The sequence below is a fragment of the Asterias rubens genome, chromosome 9, assembly GCF_902459465.1.
Source record: "Asterias rubens chromosome 9, eAstRub1.3, whole genome shotgun sequence".
Taxonomy (NCBI): Eukaryota; Metazoa; Echinodermata; class Asteroidea; order Forcipulatida; family Asteriidae; genus Asterias; species Asterias rubens.
Window position 1 is genome coordinate 1,251,026 of NC_047070.1, and position 17,185 is coordinate 1,268,210.

The 17,185-nt window shown below is 36.8% G+C and overlaps 1 protein-coding gene across 2 annotated transcripts in view; it reads left to right on the top strand.

The window, feature by feature from the left end:
- LOC117294893 (fibroblast growth factor receptor 3-like) overlaps positions 1-13,339 on the top strand; it is a 58,215-nt gene extending 44,876 nt beyond the window's left edge. Inside the window, exons 12-21 of one of the 2 annotated variants that reach the window (XM_033777441.1) lie at positions 3,403-3,498; positions 7,295-7,436; positions 7,879-8,099; positions 8,282-8,409; positions 9,051-9,166; positions 9,511-9,621; positions 10,097-10,407; positions 10,892-11,100; positions 11,514-11,619; positions 12,029-13,339. In XM_033777441.1, the coding sequence (XP_033633332.1) occupies positions 3,403-3,498; positions 7,295-7,436; positions 7,879-8,099; positions 8,282-8,409; positions 9,051-9,166; positions 9,511-9,621; positions 10,097-10,407; positions 10,892-11,100; positions 11,514-11,619; positions 12,029-12,145 (1,557 nt within the window). In that variant the 3' untranslated portion in view covers positions 12,146-13,339. The remainder of the gene's footprint in view (positions 1-3,402; positions 3,499-7,294; positions 7,437-7,878; positions 8,100-8,281; positions 8,410-9,050; positions 9,167-9,510; positions 9,622-10,096; positions 10,408-10,891; positions 11,101-11,513; positions 11,620-12,028) is intronic. The other variant, XM_033777442.1, reaches the window with a different exon arrangement.
- The last annotated feature ends 3,846 nt before the right edge of the window (positions 13,340-17,185 follow it).

A 17,185-nucleotide genomic window follows, 5' to 3' on the forward strand; every position in this document is an offset into this window, starting at 1 on the left:
ACTGCTAACCATTTTCCCTCTTCAGATGATCTCTAGATACAGATGCAATAAGTTTATGAAGGAATTTATTTATTGTAATCATGCTGTATGGTGCCATTTAGATTAACTGTTTTCCCAACAGGTGTGGGAGACACAATATCAACACTTTTTAACTTTTTAAAAAGTTTACCTGGGGATAGATGAACTTAACATGAAAAGTTACCTAACTGAAAGTCGGTTGAGAGTTAAAACCAGCCCCCTAAGAAAATGGATATTTAAAACAAAATATGTATAAACATGTCTAGTGCCTTTAAACATGTTTTACTTGATTCTTAGGAAGCAGATAGAGAATTTATAACAAAGATTTTGTTTGCTACTTGCGACGAATGCAAGTATCCTCCGTCGTCTTCAAAGATCTTTGCACCAAGTGTTAACGACTGTTGTACTAGTATGCTGAAGGAGGTATTTTGGGAAAACATTTTAAAGCTTTAATTATTTCACTGTCAGTGGCATGCTGATAAACTTTACTATGTGGTCAGGGAAAGAGAGTAGTATCAAATTGTGACAGCCTTGTTTACTGCACAATTATGTCGCTTTTTCTAGCATGTTTTCGCTCCTAGCTTGAGAATCAACAAATTCTTCACACGGTGTTCTAAGATTTTTTCTGCATTTGTTTTTCCGCTGAATGTTCTCTTGTTTTATTTATCGTGGCAGATATTAACTTGTTCTTGCTAAAGATACATAATTTAATGAGAGAATTAATATACTCCAATTTGGGTTGCTTTCATCAATTTCAGTTCTCCTTTCAAAACAAACATGTCTTACGTTTTTCCCTTTTTTAATTTCTCTCTTGGTATTTTCCAGTAAGGGAGGGTATGGTGACTTCATCAACCAAAAAATCACATAGCAGTAAAAATGTCTTCAAACATTTTTTTGTAATAGCTTGAAAATTAAATCTGGGCAATCTGTCTCAAGTGAGAGAGAGAAATTGTGGTGGATGTAATGGGGTTTGTTTTAAAGTGATTTTAGTGCAAACTGTTTTGTATCTCACAAGCACAACTGGACTACGAAAAATTGTATCAGTGAATTAGGATGTGCCATATTATGTAGCAATGTCAACTTAAAACAGACTGGACATTGGTCTTAAAACCGACAAGCAAACTTGCAAATCAAAGAAATGAATAACAGAGGAACAAAATTTTCTCAAGGTTTCTACACCTCACTCGGGTGTTTTGATTTTATCTAAAGGTTTGACAGGTCTTAAAACCGACAAGCAAACTTGCAAATCAAAGAAATGAATAACAGAGGAACAAAATTTTCTCAAGGTTTCTACACCTCACTCGGGTGTTTTGATTTTATCTAAAGGTTTGACAAGTAGAACATTTATAAAAGGTCTTGCTTTTCAACCATAAAGTACACTGTTTTTGCGTACATTTTGCAGTCTCCCAATGTAGCAGTATTTCTGAGTGGGATATTGGAATGTGTGTATACCACTTCTCTCTCCCCCCCCCCCTTTGCATCAGGACTCGATTTCATCAAGCTGTTAAGCAGAAATACGGGCTTGACTAATTTCTTGGCTAAGCAAACATTTAGTAGGGAACCTCCCACAAGGATGTTAACTTAATGTAATTTTGGCCTGTCACCTGTTGCTGTTAAGTTGTCGGCACTTAGCAAGTCTTTGTGCTTACAGTCTTTATGAAATTGGACCTAGTTGACTACTCAGAAGTGGGGATTCCGTGACAACTGTGGCTTAAAAACAAAGAGCTATATGTATTGACTATAGAGCGCTAGCTAACTTGCTCTGCGTTTTGAAGCCACCCTGGGCGCAGACATGTTTGATGTGTTGCGTGAATTCGGAATTTTAAGAGAACACACATTGCCGCGATTTGTTTTACATTTGGCGTGTGCGCTTACGTACCCGACTCCGCTTGCGTACGTCCGCGCTACGAAAACCGTATTCGACTTGATTGCCGTATTAAAAAAAGTATACGTGCCTTTTAAACATGACGCACATGACGCTCGCAGTTTGTACGCTGATCAGCAGATTGGGCATTCACATTTGCTGCATTGTTTGCTTCGATGGCACATAAAACAGAACAAACGCACTATCATGCAAATAGCCGTACAATTGCCGTACAAATTTCAAGCTTTTGTATTGGTTTGTACATAAACATGGATGCGCCCACACGGCTTCAAAACCTTAGTGCGTGTATAACGGGGTGTTAGCGCTTTAGTCAATATATATAGCTCTATGCTTAAGAATGATTTATATCTTATTTCTATTCTTTGGGTCTTTTTGTTGTTAAGTATTATTTTCCTGTTGTTTCTTGTTATATTGCATGTTAATTGATGCATTTTATGAGATAACTCGACCAGCCCAAACATTTCATTGAGGACAAAACTTAGTTTGAGTTGAGAGTGGACAATGTTAGTGTACAAAATCTTTAATGAATTATTTGTTACAATTTTGACAACTTTTCAAGTATGCTGCAATGAACTTACAGTTTCCCAGGGTTGGCTTGTTTTGGATGTTCCTTGATGTTGTCCTTAGAAGATTTCCTAAATCGCTGACTTTTTTACAAAAGGTGAACAAAAATGTAAAATTTGAGTGTTAAAGGGTTTGTGTACTTTTTGTATGAAACACAGAACACAAACTTGAAGTTTTACTTGCATTGAGAAATGAGTAAAACAATGTCACAACAATTATTTTAGCAAGTACAACAGATTTACTTGACTCTTCTGAAACATTGCCCTGTGATTTTCAACTAATTATCTCAAACACTTGACGACTAATGAGGCTGAAACCTCTATTGTAAATTATGTTACACACATCTTGATTTACAGTAAGAATGGATTCATGTCTTGGCCAAAAACATGATCTACAAAGTGTACCCAAACTCTTGAATGGCAAACTGCAATACATTGCTTTAATGATATTTTATCCCCTTTTAATTATTAACCCAACAAACCAGCAGCCTGAATGGAATAAGACGTCGACACAGTTAGCAAATCTCACTAGATCCAACCCTGCATGAGTGTGTATTTTTTGCAAGTATGTTTGTATCAGTGCTCCCAAATAGAGCAAAGAAAACCTTGTGAGTACAGAATAAAGTAAAAGCTTGGAGGAAATGGCAACAGGGTAGTGGAGTAATCAAAGAGGGATGAGAGTGGGCAAGAAATATCGTTTCTGTACCTAGATACATTTTCTAGTTAGACAACCTACAAACTATCCACTGTTCTTAATATGTACAATTTTGGGAACTACCCCCATTATGAAAAAGAACTGGTCTGATTTAGAAGACTAATTTTGCAAAGTCTCCTACAAGCTCTTCATTTGTTCATTAATCAATTAATATTTATTTGTATGTAAAACTGACTAACCGATTATTGTTGATTTTCATTGCATGCTTGGCATCGTTATAGGATGAATGGTCAAAGGGTTTGAACCAACAATGCAAAGATATCATGAAAAACCATCTCTCCGATTTCACCCTGGAATGGAAGTGTTATTCCAAAGAGGTATTATTATGTCGCCATGACAACCTGAGCCTCGCTGATCCTCAGTCATTAACCTTTGAGCTGGACTCATCAGGTCAGACTGTAAGGGGTCAAGCTCTGGTTTGCCGGCAGAGTTCTTTTTGATGGTGATGGTGCTGAAATTTGCTGGTGTTGGGGCGTTTGATAGTTGTGTATGCAAATAGCTTTTACCTTCCTTACAATGGACAAGCTTTTCCCAAACTCTGGAAAGTACTGAGAATACAGTGTTAACACACGTTGGTGTAAGGGTTAAACACAAATTAATTTTCTTTATCCCTGACGCAATGCAAATTTGTTGTTTTTTCTATTTTTAGAACAAACAAAAAAGAAAGAAAGAAGAAAATTGGCTTAAAAAGTCACGCTGACTTGTTATGTTTAATGTCACTTCTAATCTTGTAGAATACTTTAAACAAAAAGTTATCAAAAGAATCGATAATAATTGTGTTTTATTTTCTTCATAAAATTATGACAAATCCAAAATTTGCCCACAGATGAAGTAAACTGGTCAACACCTTAGTTGCAATTAATTCTTAGAGAAGTGGAGAATATGGTAAAAGTTTGCATACACAACACAAGTTACTTATAGGCTGAATTACTACACTAACATCTCCCAACCCCTCATTTTCCTGCATGCATTCTACTAATCATCTGCTGCTAATCCTTATCTATCCCAATCCACTTCCGCTAATCCTTACTCGACTAATCCTGTGCCAACTTGTGCTCTAACTGTCTTGAGTAAGCCTTTTTGACTGTAGGTGGTACAAATTTATCTGATAATTGTTCATGCACAATTATTGGTTGTTTATTTTCACATTAAAAAAAAAAAAAAAAACTGTAACAAAACAGGCGTTAAACCAGTGTAAGAAACCAAGTTTACCAACATACATTTGCCTTAACTGCCCTAATAATAGTAACAACCCCAACCTAACCACTAACCCCAAAAGTAATTCAAAAATTATTGTAAACCTTTTTAAAGTAACATAACAGATGAAACAAACTCTGTAAAAGTGTTTTAAGTTTCAAAACTGTAACGAAACGTTTCCAACCTAACAAGTTTTTTGGTTTTTTTGGGTTTTTTTACCTAACTGCTTTTTATCCGTAAGCTGAATAACTAACCCCATGTAAAAACAAAGTTACCCTAAATTAATGCAGTATTATATTCGGTGGTTGGTATAAGCCCAATATCCATGGAACTTGTTTTTAAAATCAAGATGGTAACTCTAATATGCAGTGCACTATTCTTATAATTGTTACCTTTACTCAGCCGTTCTTTTCAGCAGCACTCAGCTTCTCACTGCCACAACACGGGACACACATTTTCAGCAGCATTGTTTTCTCAAACCCGTTCCTTTTATATATTAATCAATTATTTTCACTGGTTTGCATTTCGTTCCTGATTAAAGCACATTCTCTTATTCCTGGGTGAAGTATTGAAACCTCGGTTTCCTTTCTTCTTGGAAAGTGTCGCTTGAAATTAATTTGTTGAAACTGTCACAAAATGTCAACAAAACACTTAAAAAGGTTTGCTGTCGCTGTGAGCGTCAAAGAGATTGAAGTTCTACATTAATGACAGTAATCATTTTGTGGAAGGTGACACTTTCCCTTCCTTCTATTAAACCTTTTACATGTTGCTGCTGCTGCTGCCATAAAATTGCTCGTTGTCGAGTACACTTCAGATACTCCCTTGCTTGTTAAACCTACATTATCCTGTGGCTAAGGAAGTAAGGAAATGTAGGTTTAACAGCTACGTAGCTTTTTGTGGACTTCCAAATTAACTTGGATTCAATGGATTTGAAATTAATTTCGACAACAACCAAAATGCGGACTTCATTTCAAGTACCAAATGCACAAGAGGGCGCTTTATGCTTTTTCAGCAATGCTGATTTGCTATTGGGCTGACTAAACACCATAGAGACAAACTTTGAAGCGAGTCATTTTATTAATTAAGAATGTCCACATTTATGGGCAAGAGCAAAATGGTGCATGCATGATAAAGGTTTAATTTTTCAGCTGTGACTCCTTTTTATTTAAGGTTTTTCTTCTCACAATCTTTCTCATTTTCAAATATTTATCCTCAGATATTGTTTTTTTAAATTTTATTGTTTCATGTTTCATGTGTTGTGACTTTTCTATCAAATGTTTTTTTTTTTTCAATATTGTTGTTGTTTAATGCAAGTTTATATTTTCCATAGCTCATTTTATTTCTTGATGCCATGCCATGGTTCACTTTGCTTATTCACTTTACTTCCATTTGGTTTCACTTCTAAGATCACATGCATTCAGCGAACTTCTTTTTAATTGTTGTTTCTGGCCTGATCCTTCTTAAGCCGGTTCATGTTCCCTGCAAATGCAAATGCGGAGCAAATTTTGACGTCACATGGCTGATTTCTCAGCGAATGTTTTGCAGGAGTTGAACACAGCTCAACTGCTGCGAATTATTCCATGCGAACTTGTGATGTCCAAATTTGTATTGCATTCGCAGGGAGTATAAACGGGACTTCACCTGCCATCTTGAAGCCCTTTTCTGAACACTTGGTATCAAAATTGCGGACAAGCTGAAAAGGGCTCAAGGTGTGGGGGTCAAAATCACTTCAACATTTTTTCAACTTGTTTTCCAACTATGTACTTTAAACGTAGTCTTTGTACTGATTTGATAAATATATTCACTATGAAACCAGCTTTCGCTGGTAGCATTGTTTGCGCAATTGAGTGTGGGAGGGACATGAAACACTCGCATAAGATTGGAAAAAGCTATGTTTAGTCCTTACTGCTCAGCTCTCTAAGCAGTCTGTAATAGTGGATGTATTTGCATCTTTATGGCTCCTGCTTTTTTGAATTTCTATCCATGCTTGACTTGTTCTGCCTTTTTCATTTTTTCTGTTCTTCCATTGTTTTTAATCTTGGGTGGTGACTTTTTCCTGTATCTTCTTTTGTGATTGATTAAAAAAAAAAGCATAGACTCTTCATTGTATTTGGTTCATTGATAAGCTAAACATCTTCTTGGTACTGATTTTTCGTAACATTGGTTGAGGCGTGGGTTAATATATGGGATTTAATTGATGGGTTAAGCCTGCGTCATATTTCACGCAAATTGCAAAAACACAAGAGGAATATCTTGTATCACACTTGGAAAGCAGTGCATTTTATTCTTACGTGGAGTATGAACCAAGCTTTACTAAACCCATGGTATAGTTTCTCGAATCTTTCTGTAATAACTTTTGAAATACCAAAAAGCAACACATCGATTTTGAGAGACTGGGTAGAAGTGAATTCCATGGAAAAGAAAGTATCATTCATAAAGGCATTTCTTGGTCATGCACAGTACGTCCACGCATATTGCAATTCTCAATTTTGCTGTCAACTTTTTGAATAAAGAACTCTTGAATTTCACTTCAAATGATTCTGTGAAAGTCACTTTAAATCTCCCATGCAATTCACTCAATATAAAGCACCAGCACAGCTGAATTTGTATGGGTTTAATATCGCTGCCAAATTTTTCATGTGAAAGATGGGACTGGGGGATGCATTGTTGTTATACACACCTCGGCAAACGTGATGTGTTTCACATTGAGGCTTTCAAAACTTCAAAGTTTGGACCAATCCCTGGTAACCAGAATTAAACCCAGTTGGGACAGTGAAAAATCTCATGAACAGTTAAACAGTGACATTAAACCCGCACACAAAATTCACAACATGTTATGTTTTTTCGAGTTCACTTGGTCCCTTTTTTTTATGTGATGGAAGAGTTAATATGTGATTTGATCTTCGTCCTCTTTAGACTGTGTCTAAGAAAATAAATGTGCAAGAGCGATCGATTGAGTTCTACAATGTCTCCATGGAAGAAGCTGGACTTTACTACTGTCTAGCTGGAAATGGACTTGGGATTAGCGAGGAAATGGCTGTCCTTAAGGTTGTGCCAAGTAAGTTTTGAATGAATTTATATTGAGGGAAGAGGGAGAAGTTATAGTAGTTTTCTTGACATTAAAAAGTAAGGCAGAAGTAAGTAAAATAAAATTATAAAAAAATGTGCCCTCCAACACCTCGCTCATTTAAATATTTAAACTTTGTTACACAGAAATCTAAAATTGTTGATGGAGGAGTTATAGGAGATTCAAATCGTGCAGGACTTGCGTTCCAGCGCTCTATATAGCCCTAGGTTTGCATTTTTTCTATTTTGTCAATGTCTTTGTACGGGGGTGCCAGTCGGAAGCTATACAACCTGTAGCTGCCTTGTAACCAGAGATCACACCCAAATTACAAACAACATGGAAAGTGGCAGCCAGTGGATCACCAAAAGGGGATGCAACTTTTTGTTTCAAATTGCGTTATTGCTTATGTTTGCATCACTCCTTTTATCTTCAGTACCCACCCGTGCCCCCTCCTCCAAACCTCCAAAGGTGATCCTGAAACCCCCAGATCATTGGAATCAGCAGAAGACAGTAATGATCGTCTCCATCGCTTGTTGCTCCATCATTTTGGTCCTGTTCTTCTTCATCTTTATCATGTGCTACAAGAATAATCAGCGTCACACCAGGAATGTGGGTCTGGATAAGTATCCAATCAAGAGCCAACTCACTAGACAGGTATGCCGCAAACCTTCTTCCAAGATGTCTCGTTTTCAATGAATACCTTTGTATTTTGGAACAGTTTGATTGTTTTAATCCTCTATAAATATAGATGTTCACAAACTATGGTTGTATTTTTGAGATATTGCCCTCAATTTTTGAGAAGTGCTGATTGTTTTTTCTTTTTCTGATCTTGGTAGCTTTCGTCCGAGTCCAACCATTCCTCGACTCCATTAGTGATTGGCCGAGCAAGGCTATCCTCATCTCTTACTGTGGTGTCAGAGTATGAAGTACCACTGGACCCAGAATGGGAGTTCCCTAGAGATAGGTAAGTCTGTTTTTTTTTAAACCCCATCCCCTAAAAAATAGTGCGAAAAAAAAATTATTATTTTAAAAGTAAGATCAAATTCATAAAACCATATGAAAACCCCAGATTGCTGAGTATGGTTACTCACAAGCTTGCAAGCTTTGCGCTAGAAAGCTTTCACTCTTTGTGCTCAATAGTTCATGTTTTTTTTTTACAACATCCTATCACGTCCCTGTCACTTACTGGTCTTAGGTATTGGTTTTACAGAACCAGCAATATCATTTGATAACAAGGTACATATATGGGCTGGTTACTCCCCAGGGAAATGAGATGAATTAAGGAATGAATTAAGGCCCAGTGACCAGGGGTAATGATGTTGGAAGCACTTTGAGACGCACTTCGGGTGTCAAAAATGCTATATAAAAACCGGCTATTATTAATATTGTTATTATGTTTTATTACTTTATCCAAATGATGACGTTTTATAATTGAACGTACAATTTGACTGTGAAATTAAAGCGAGATCAATGGTACATCCGTACTCTGTGACCGTCATTATATTGACAGTGGCTAAGTTTGATACAACCAAACAATTGAAAGTTAAGGAAGGGGTTGACTTAGGGTTGACTTGGTTTAATCAACAACTGTGTTTTGATTTTTAGGTTAACCCTGGGCAAGGCGCTCGGTGAGGGAGCATTTGGCAAGGTCGTCTTGGCAGAAGCAGTTGGCATCTCAGCCAAGGAACAGACAACAACAGTGGCTGTCAAGATGTTGAAAGGTAAATGCTGTTTTGTTGTTGAGTATAGACCTATCTTTTGTTTACAAACATTGACAACTTTTTTGTAGAGAAGGCCTTGGGAAGCTAACAATATGTGAACTGGCTTTGCAAAAAAAATATCTTTTTATGTTTTTTTTATTAATGTATAAGTTAACCTTATGTTTTGAATAGTATTTTGTTATTTAGTAATAAATGTGACAGTTTTTTAATGAAGTATAAATTAACCTTATGTTTGTTTAATAATTAGTAAGATTGGTATTAATTTGATAGAGTTATGGATCAAATAAGAAACTGGTAGGAGATATCATTACATATTTTCATGGTGTATTTTTGTCTATTCACAGCCAATGCAACGGATCGTGAGCTTTCTGACCTGGTCTCTGAGTTGGAGATGATGAAGATGATTGGAAAACATACTAACATTATCAACCTGCTCGGATGCTGTACTCAAGATGGTCAGTGATTATTTGTCTTGTTCCCTGTATTACAATACCAGTCACCCCCCTCCCCCAAAAAGTATAGAGAAACCAGACTTGTTTAATTTGTAGTATTAAGCCTGGTTCATACTTCCTGTGAATGCGAATGTGATACAAAGAACTGAGCTGTGTTCATCTCCTGCAAAATATTCTCGATAAAGCAGCCATTGGCGTCACAATTCGTTTCGCATTGGCAGGAATTACGAACCGGACGTAAGTATTTGGGGCCTCTCTCCTGCCCAACTGGCTATATTCACAAAGTTCCAAGAGGAGACTGTGAAGATTTAAGAAATGCTGGTATCCACATTTTACCAGTTGAGCAAGAAACCCATGCACTCAATGCTAGCCTGCTGGGTACGGTACTTTGTGGCAGTCTGTGGTTCCAGTGTTAGAAGAACGTTTTAATAGATTTGAATGAATACTAAACAAGTTGTCTGCTTTCTCCATTCTGTAGGCCCACTGTATGTCGTCGGTGAGTATGCTCGCCACGGTAACCTGCGTGATTTCTTGCGTCTCCGTCGGCCCCCAGACAACGCAGAGATGACCGTCTTACTCCCCGGCCATGAACTCCTGACCAATAAGGACCTCATATCCATGTCGTATCAAGTGGCACGTGGAATGGAATTCCTTGCCTCCAAAAAGGCAATTCACCGTGACCTGGCTGCCCGCAATGTTTTGGTTACAGACGACTACATCATGAAGATTGCTGATTTTGGACTTGCCCGAGATGTTCACTATATCGATTTCTACAAGAAAACCACCGATGTAAGTCAGGAGAAAAACCCTATTAAAGCAAAAAACATTATGTTAAAGGCATTGAACACTATTTATAATTACTAAAAATAATTGTTAGCATAAAACCTTACTTGATAACGAGTAATGGGGAGCTGTTGATAGTATAAAACATTGTGAGAAACGGCTCCCTCTGAAAAAATATAGTTTTTGAGAAGGAGGTAATTTCTCTCTCAAGTAATAAAATACTTCAGCTGAAGCCTTTTAATAGGCATCTGAAAGTACACAAATTTTTGTCCAATAAGGGTATTTTTTCTTCATTATTCTCTTGCAGCTTCGATGACCAATCATGGCCACATTTTCACAGGTTTTTTGTTTTAGGCTATGTTGTTATAGACCAAGTGAGAATACTGGTCTTTGACAAATTATCAATCAAGTCCAGTGCCTTTAAGTATTATTTGTTTGTGTAATATGAGAATATTACCAAAACCTTATTTTCCTCCTTCTATCTCCACAGGGTCGTTTGCCAGTCAAGTGGATGGCACCAGAGGCGTTGTTTGACCGAGTCTTCACCACTCAGAGCGATGTCTGGTCTTTTGGTATCTTACTATGGGAGATCATTACCCTTGGGGGTACACCGTACCCTAGCGTACCTGTAGAGAAGATGTTCGACTACCTGAAACTCGGCAAGCGCCTAGAACAACCCATGAACTGCTCCTTAGAAATGTGGGTCTTTGCCATAGTTGTTATTTATCTAAAGGGTTTGGGAGGTTTTGAAAAGTTTATTTGAGTCAGTTACGCCATACATGGATGAAAACTTAAAAGATGACTCATGGAAATATAGTCATCATTTGAGTTAATTTCTCCACAAATTGGCATGCCGTGTTTCTTAACGACAACAAGGAAAACCTTGCAATTTCGAGGCATATTTTTGTGTGGATCGTTATGTTCTACTTTCAAAACACCTTGTTAACCATATATGCATTTGATAACAAATGGTTTCAAATGCCTTTTCATAGACCAACTCTCCCGATCCAAGGCAACGTGACCATTTAATCTTCACGAGACTTGTCTGTTAGAGAGTCGCACAAGTGTTTTATGTCTTATTAACTTGTGCTTGATGTGTGACTTTGTTTTAGCTACCACATAATGAGAGAGTGCTGGCACACCTCCCCTGGACAGCGACCAACATTCTTTGATCTCGTTGATGACCTGGCCAGGATTATCTCCCTCTCGTCCAATCAGGTAAGGTTAACCAGGATCCAAGACTTGACCAAATGAGACTGCAAAATGCCTAAGGAATATTCTGACCATTAAACCTAGACCAATCTAAATCCATCATAATAATCAAACAACTTGTGTTTCATTTATATCATCAGACCCAGACTAAGGTTACCATCCAAAATACAATTTAACATGTACCATCTGTGATTGGTATCCTTCTCCTTTCTGCTTAGCAGATATCCTGCTCCTTTCTGCTTAGCAGACCATATTCAGTGCTTAAGCAGCTTTATGAAATCGAACGTCGGACTTGTGAAAAACTTAACTTTTTTATCGCAATGAAAACAAAATTCATCTGTCGGATGTGTTATAAAATAAGTCAGTATTCCTCGTAATTCTTGACTTTTTTCTTTCTTTGTATTTACTACAATAGGACTACCTTGATCTAGAGGCTCTTGGCGATGCACCAGTCACAACCTTTGTAGAGACAGAGTTTGACTCTGGCAACTCAAGTCAGCATAGCAGACATAGCAGTGAGTCTACCGTTTGAATGAAGAAGCCTCACCAAGAAAAGGTCTCCAAGACACGAAGGTGAAACCTCTGCCTTCATTGACTCTCAAGGAGAGAGTAAAACAAAAAAGAGGAGGACTTGTATTCTTTCACAATTTCATTGGACCGCTCAAGCTTCAAGGATTCATCTGAGCTATGAATGTTTGGATAATCTGCCAAGTCCCTCCAGCTATAACTCTTAGAGAGAACAATTGGACTTCGCTTTTTGGAATGCCTGCTCCTTTAAATTGTTGGACACTCTTTGAAAGTGATATTGAAACAGCAGACATCTCTAGATTATCACGCATTGCGTTGAATAAGGATTTTGATCGCAATGACTTATTTATGGGGACTCTGATAAAAAAGAGTGAATGACAGAGCCTGGTCTTTATCTCCAAGAAAGAGGACTTCATGGAGTTGGAGAAACATACCGCCTAGCCCAGGCTATGTTTTATTTTTCTTTCATGCGCTATATGGACTTATTAACAGTAGTTATAGCCTTGCTGATAAAGTGGATCTTGAAAATGCCTAGCTGGGAAAAGGAAACCAAACTTTGACTGGGAGTGCCGGCAATTTCTCAGTTTTGACTGTTTCAATTAACCCAAGTGTTTCGTCAATTTCAGACTCCTGTAGACCAGTAAAAACCTGTGAAGGGACCACAGACAACGTTGTATTCAGTGAATTGAGATTCACCCATTTCAGTAATGTTTTCTTATTCTATAATCAATGTGTGTATTTAAAAAAATAAAATACGATTTTTTATGTCTTAGTAAACAAATCCGCCCACTTTATCAAGGCAAAAGTGTTACCAAGGAAACTGATCAAGCTTTGGGAAAACAAGCAGTACTTAATAACCATTCAGTACCTACTAATGATCAGTAGAGTGTATGATATACACACAAGGAAATGTAAAAAAAAAACATGTAAATTGTAAAGGTTTTTATATGACTGTTGTTTGAGGATGCTGATGATTTTTAAAATGGAGCTAATCTGACGATACATTCTGACTTGTTGCAGAAGTTTGGTTTGTCTTTGGAGTTTCTTAATTTGTAAATACACAAAAGCACAGAGGCTCAAGTCTCAAGATGTCTCAATCACAATAGAACACTTGACAATGGTTCTATGACATTAGAACTAAATTGTTTTTCATATCAATTTTTCATCACAGTGCCTATTAGTATTTTAGACGGTAGAAGAATATATACCACAGAAACTATATATATTTTTTGAGAAGTCTAGTGGTGCAAAAGTGCACATCACTTTAGTTTGTAGGGGGATGTTTATTAGGGGGGGGGGGGGGGGGCAGAAAGTAAATTATTTCAGTTGATTATTTTTTTAAACGAGATGCCTTGATTATGTGTTGGGATGCCTCATATCAGAATTATATCAATTATGTATTTATAACTTTCATATTGTCTATAAAAGTATCTTGTTTGAATTCTGTGCCTTTCAGTGTTCGCCAGATATCTGGCAGTTTTGGATACTTCAACTTCAAAACCTAACCAGCTTGTAAGTTTGGCTGTCTGATGTCTGGTACAAATAATGGGTGGGGGAATCGAAATAACAAGCAATCGGTTTTTTGTGTTTTTTTCACTGGTAACCACATACTATTGTAACGGTGAAACTTTCTTGCAGCATTTGATTTGAACGGAATTGTACCAGTTTTATGGGTCAAGTATCCGTTTATACTTATGTTTCTATTAGTCACACACCAGAGCCCAACTTTAAGCAGAAAGTACTGCCCAACAATTGCTTGCTAAGCAGAAATGTGCAGGATATCAGTCACAAATTGCACATGTGACATGGTGGTTTGTCTGGTAACATTTTTCTGGTAAGCATAATTTTGTTGTGCTTAGCTACCTTTTGAGATTAAGCAATTCATGAAATTGGGTTCTGATGTCTTTAGGCGGAATTACTTTCACAACGGATGAAGTTACTCTGAAGTTTGTTCATCCAAGCTTTTCATTCATATCATGGGCCTAAGTACTGAGTTATGCTGCACATTTGTACGTAGGAGTTGTTAAGAAGTGAGTTTTGTATTTGGAAGAGTCGTGTAAAGTTGAAAGACGTTTTGGTGTTTCTTCAGCCTGAGCATTCACTTGTACAAATCCGCTAAGCATATTTGAGACCTTTTTATTTAAAGTCGGCAGTGGTATTGTTTCTTTTTTATATAACTGACATTTTTAAAGTGTTCTTAAGCCGCTTTCGCATCACTGTACAGTTTTTCATTGTCAGGTGCAACAGAATCGTTATGGCTGACCTAATCTTAAACAGTGAGCAACGTTTTTTAATGCATGTGATTAACTTAAAATTAAAAGGTTACTGTGTTTTTAAACAAAATCTATAAATACTTGTGCGCGTAGTGATGCATTAATTAAGCTGACTGATGTACACAATTCAGTTTACTTGAGAAAACAAACCAGGGCAAATAATCAAGTTCATGATGGACACCTAGCCCTTGTTGTTAAGTTTTTGAAAACCTGATCACCAGGAACAGGCCATTACATGCCGGAACATTTCTAGAGTCTTGGTACCCAAATCTACTATGAAGCATTATGTTACAGACAGTTGAAGTCATTGACTGTATGACTGTTTGACTTTTAAAATTGTCACGAACTGCACAATTCCTAATAAAACATCAAAGAACATCCCCATACACTTAATTTGTGAAACATTCAGGACCTTCAGGAGAGATGAGACCTTTTGTCGTGACTGGAGTGGCTTTATACAAGTTGAATTTAATTCTGTTAATTCTGTTAATCTAGTTTCCACCTGGTATTAAAAAAAGGCATAGATCATGACACAATTTCAAACAGACAATTCAGTCAAACTTTTGCAACACAAGTATTTGATCAACCCGCAAACTGATTATCTGTTATTTATACCAAGCACTGTGGGTAATGGGTCTATAAAACTGCCATCAAGAAGGACACTCGAGATAGTATAGAACATGTAATTGGGTTGTTTGTATTCGATAGTTATACCTAGATGGGGCCTTAATTGTCATCCATTTAAAGTTAAAGAAGTAACTAAAAAGAGTCTTGTATATGAAGTTAAGTACAACTCAGCGATATGTATTCAAGGTGTTTACATAAATTGCATTTTATCTATTTGTGTGTACATAATATAAATAGGTGGGGAGCCTTTTTTACAATATTTTCCATTTTAAAAAGGTGCTTAATATTGCTAGCAAATTATGTGCTTGAATTTTGTTTTCATTGCTGTAAAAAAAAAAAAGTGAGGAATTTCACAAGCCTTGAGCTCGATTTCATAGAGCTGCTTAAGCACTGAATATGGCTCAATAATTTTCTGCTAAGCAGAAAGGAGGATACCAGTCACAGATGGTACATGTCAAATGGTGCTTTGGCTGGTAACCTTTGTCTGGCTCTGGTATTAAAGCATAATTGTTTTATGCTTAGCTAGTTTTTGTGCTTAAGCAGACTCTATTAAATTTAGCCCTGGTTTGACTATACTATTTTTTTTCCAAATGATAGTTAAGATGGATGCCCATGACGGGATGGATCTTCATTTTGAATAATAAAAAACAAAGGTGTTTTTTTTTCAAGAAAGAGCTTTCACTAAAAAAATTATGGCATAAAGGGAAGCTTACATCAAATCAAAAAGAGACAAATAAGGTTTTCTGAGATGTAAGTGGGCAGTATTTGAAGTGGTGACTGGGGTTCATTCGTAAAAAGAACATGATTTGCAGCGAAGGGTGAGTGAGATATTGCATGGCAGGCATCCAATCTAGTAGCGTTTGCAGATACACCATTTTTGTAAAACTCTTTTGTTAATAGGTTCTACTCAGAAACACCGGACTCAGAGAGTTTTAAGTACACAGTGTCTCCACAAACCTTTCTAGAAACCTCAAGATGCTATGAACAACACAGCCACCAAATTCAGACACAGTCTTAAACACAAGTCATAGCGCTACTCTCATAAATGTATAAGAGTGAAAATTTCACCCTCTTGTCCGAGTTGTGTTAGTTTCACTCTTTTGAGACGGAAAGTCAATCTGTGTCGCTCTTTCTGAGTGAAATTGGAACGAACTTCACTCTACACGTACATTGAGTTGAAAGTACCGGTCTTTCACTAAAAAAAAAGAGAGTTGTCCGACATATGGCTCTTTGCAAGAGTGGTATGGCAGACGAAACAAGAGGGTTTTGTTCACTCTTTTAAAATTAAGAGAGTAAGGCAGAGTGTCACCCTTAACATCAAGTTTGTTAGATGACCATGAGTAGCACAGCTCCTTCACATGTACATTCAGATATATATATTAAGATAAATGTAGAGTGTAGAGAGGGGTAGATTCTAGTCCTAAATGTACAAGTAGACACAAACTCTAATTCTCCTTATAATCCTCCGATCAGTGTATAATGTAAAATAAGTGTATTTAATTTAATTTAGTGAAAACGTAATGAGAATTCAAAACCGCTACAGGTAATGTGAGGTTTTTAGTTGCTTTGTTTAGAGGTCTCTGATTTAAGAATTCAAACTTAATGTTTTCTATGAAAATATCCCAAACCTTGAAAGGCAATTAGTAAGATTCTCCCGTATTCCAAAAAAGACAAACTACAAGTTGTTTTCATTTGGCTTTATATATTTTTTCTTGCCATACCAAATTTTCTACTTATTGACCAAATTTGTATCCTAGTCAAAAATATCTTTGATAAAGTAAACGCGGACCACCTTTTGCTAATGTTTATTTTAAATAGTATAAAGGAATTAAGAAACGCAACAAAAGAAAACACCGGTAAGTTCATCAAACTTAACAAAGTTGACCCCCTTCTGTTCAGATCTTGGAAAATAAAGAAAATGCTTCACGCCAAAAACAAGGCTTTTTCTGCCAAAGCTTGGTAAATTGGACCAGAGCAAGGGCTTTCAATTAGAACCTAATTTGGACCGATAATGTAAGTATTACTGAACATATACATGTATCCACATAGTATTTCTCAACATTGGGCCCTTATGTCCGTGTGGGCGTCCCAATGTTTTACTAAGAGGTAGACCATGCAATAAAAACCAATAGAAAACCCAGACT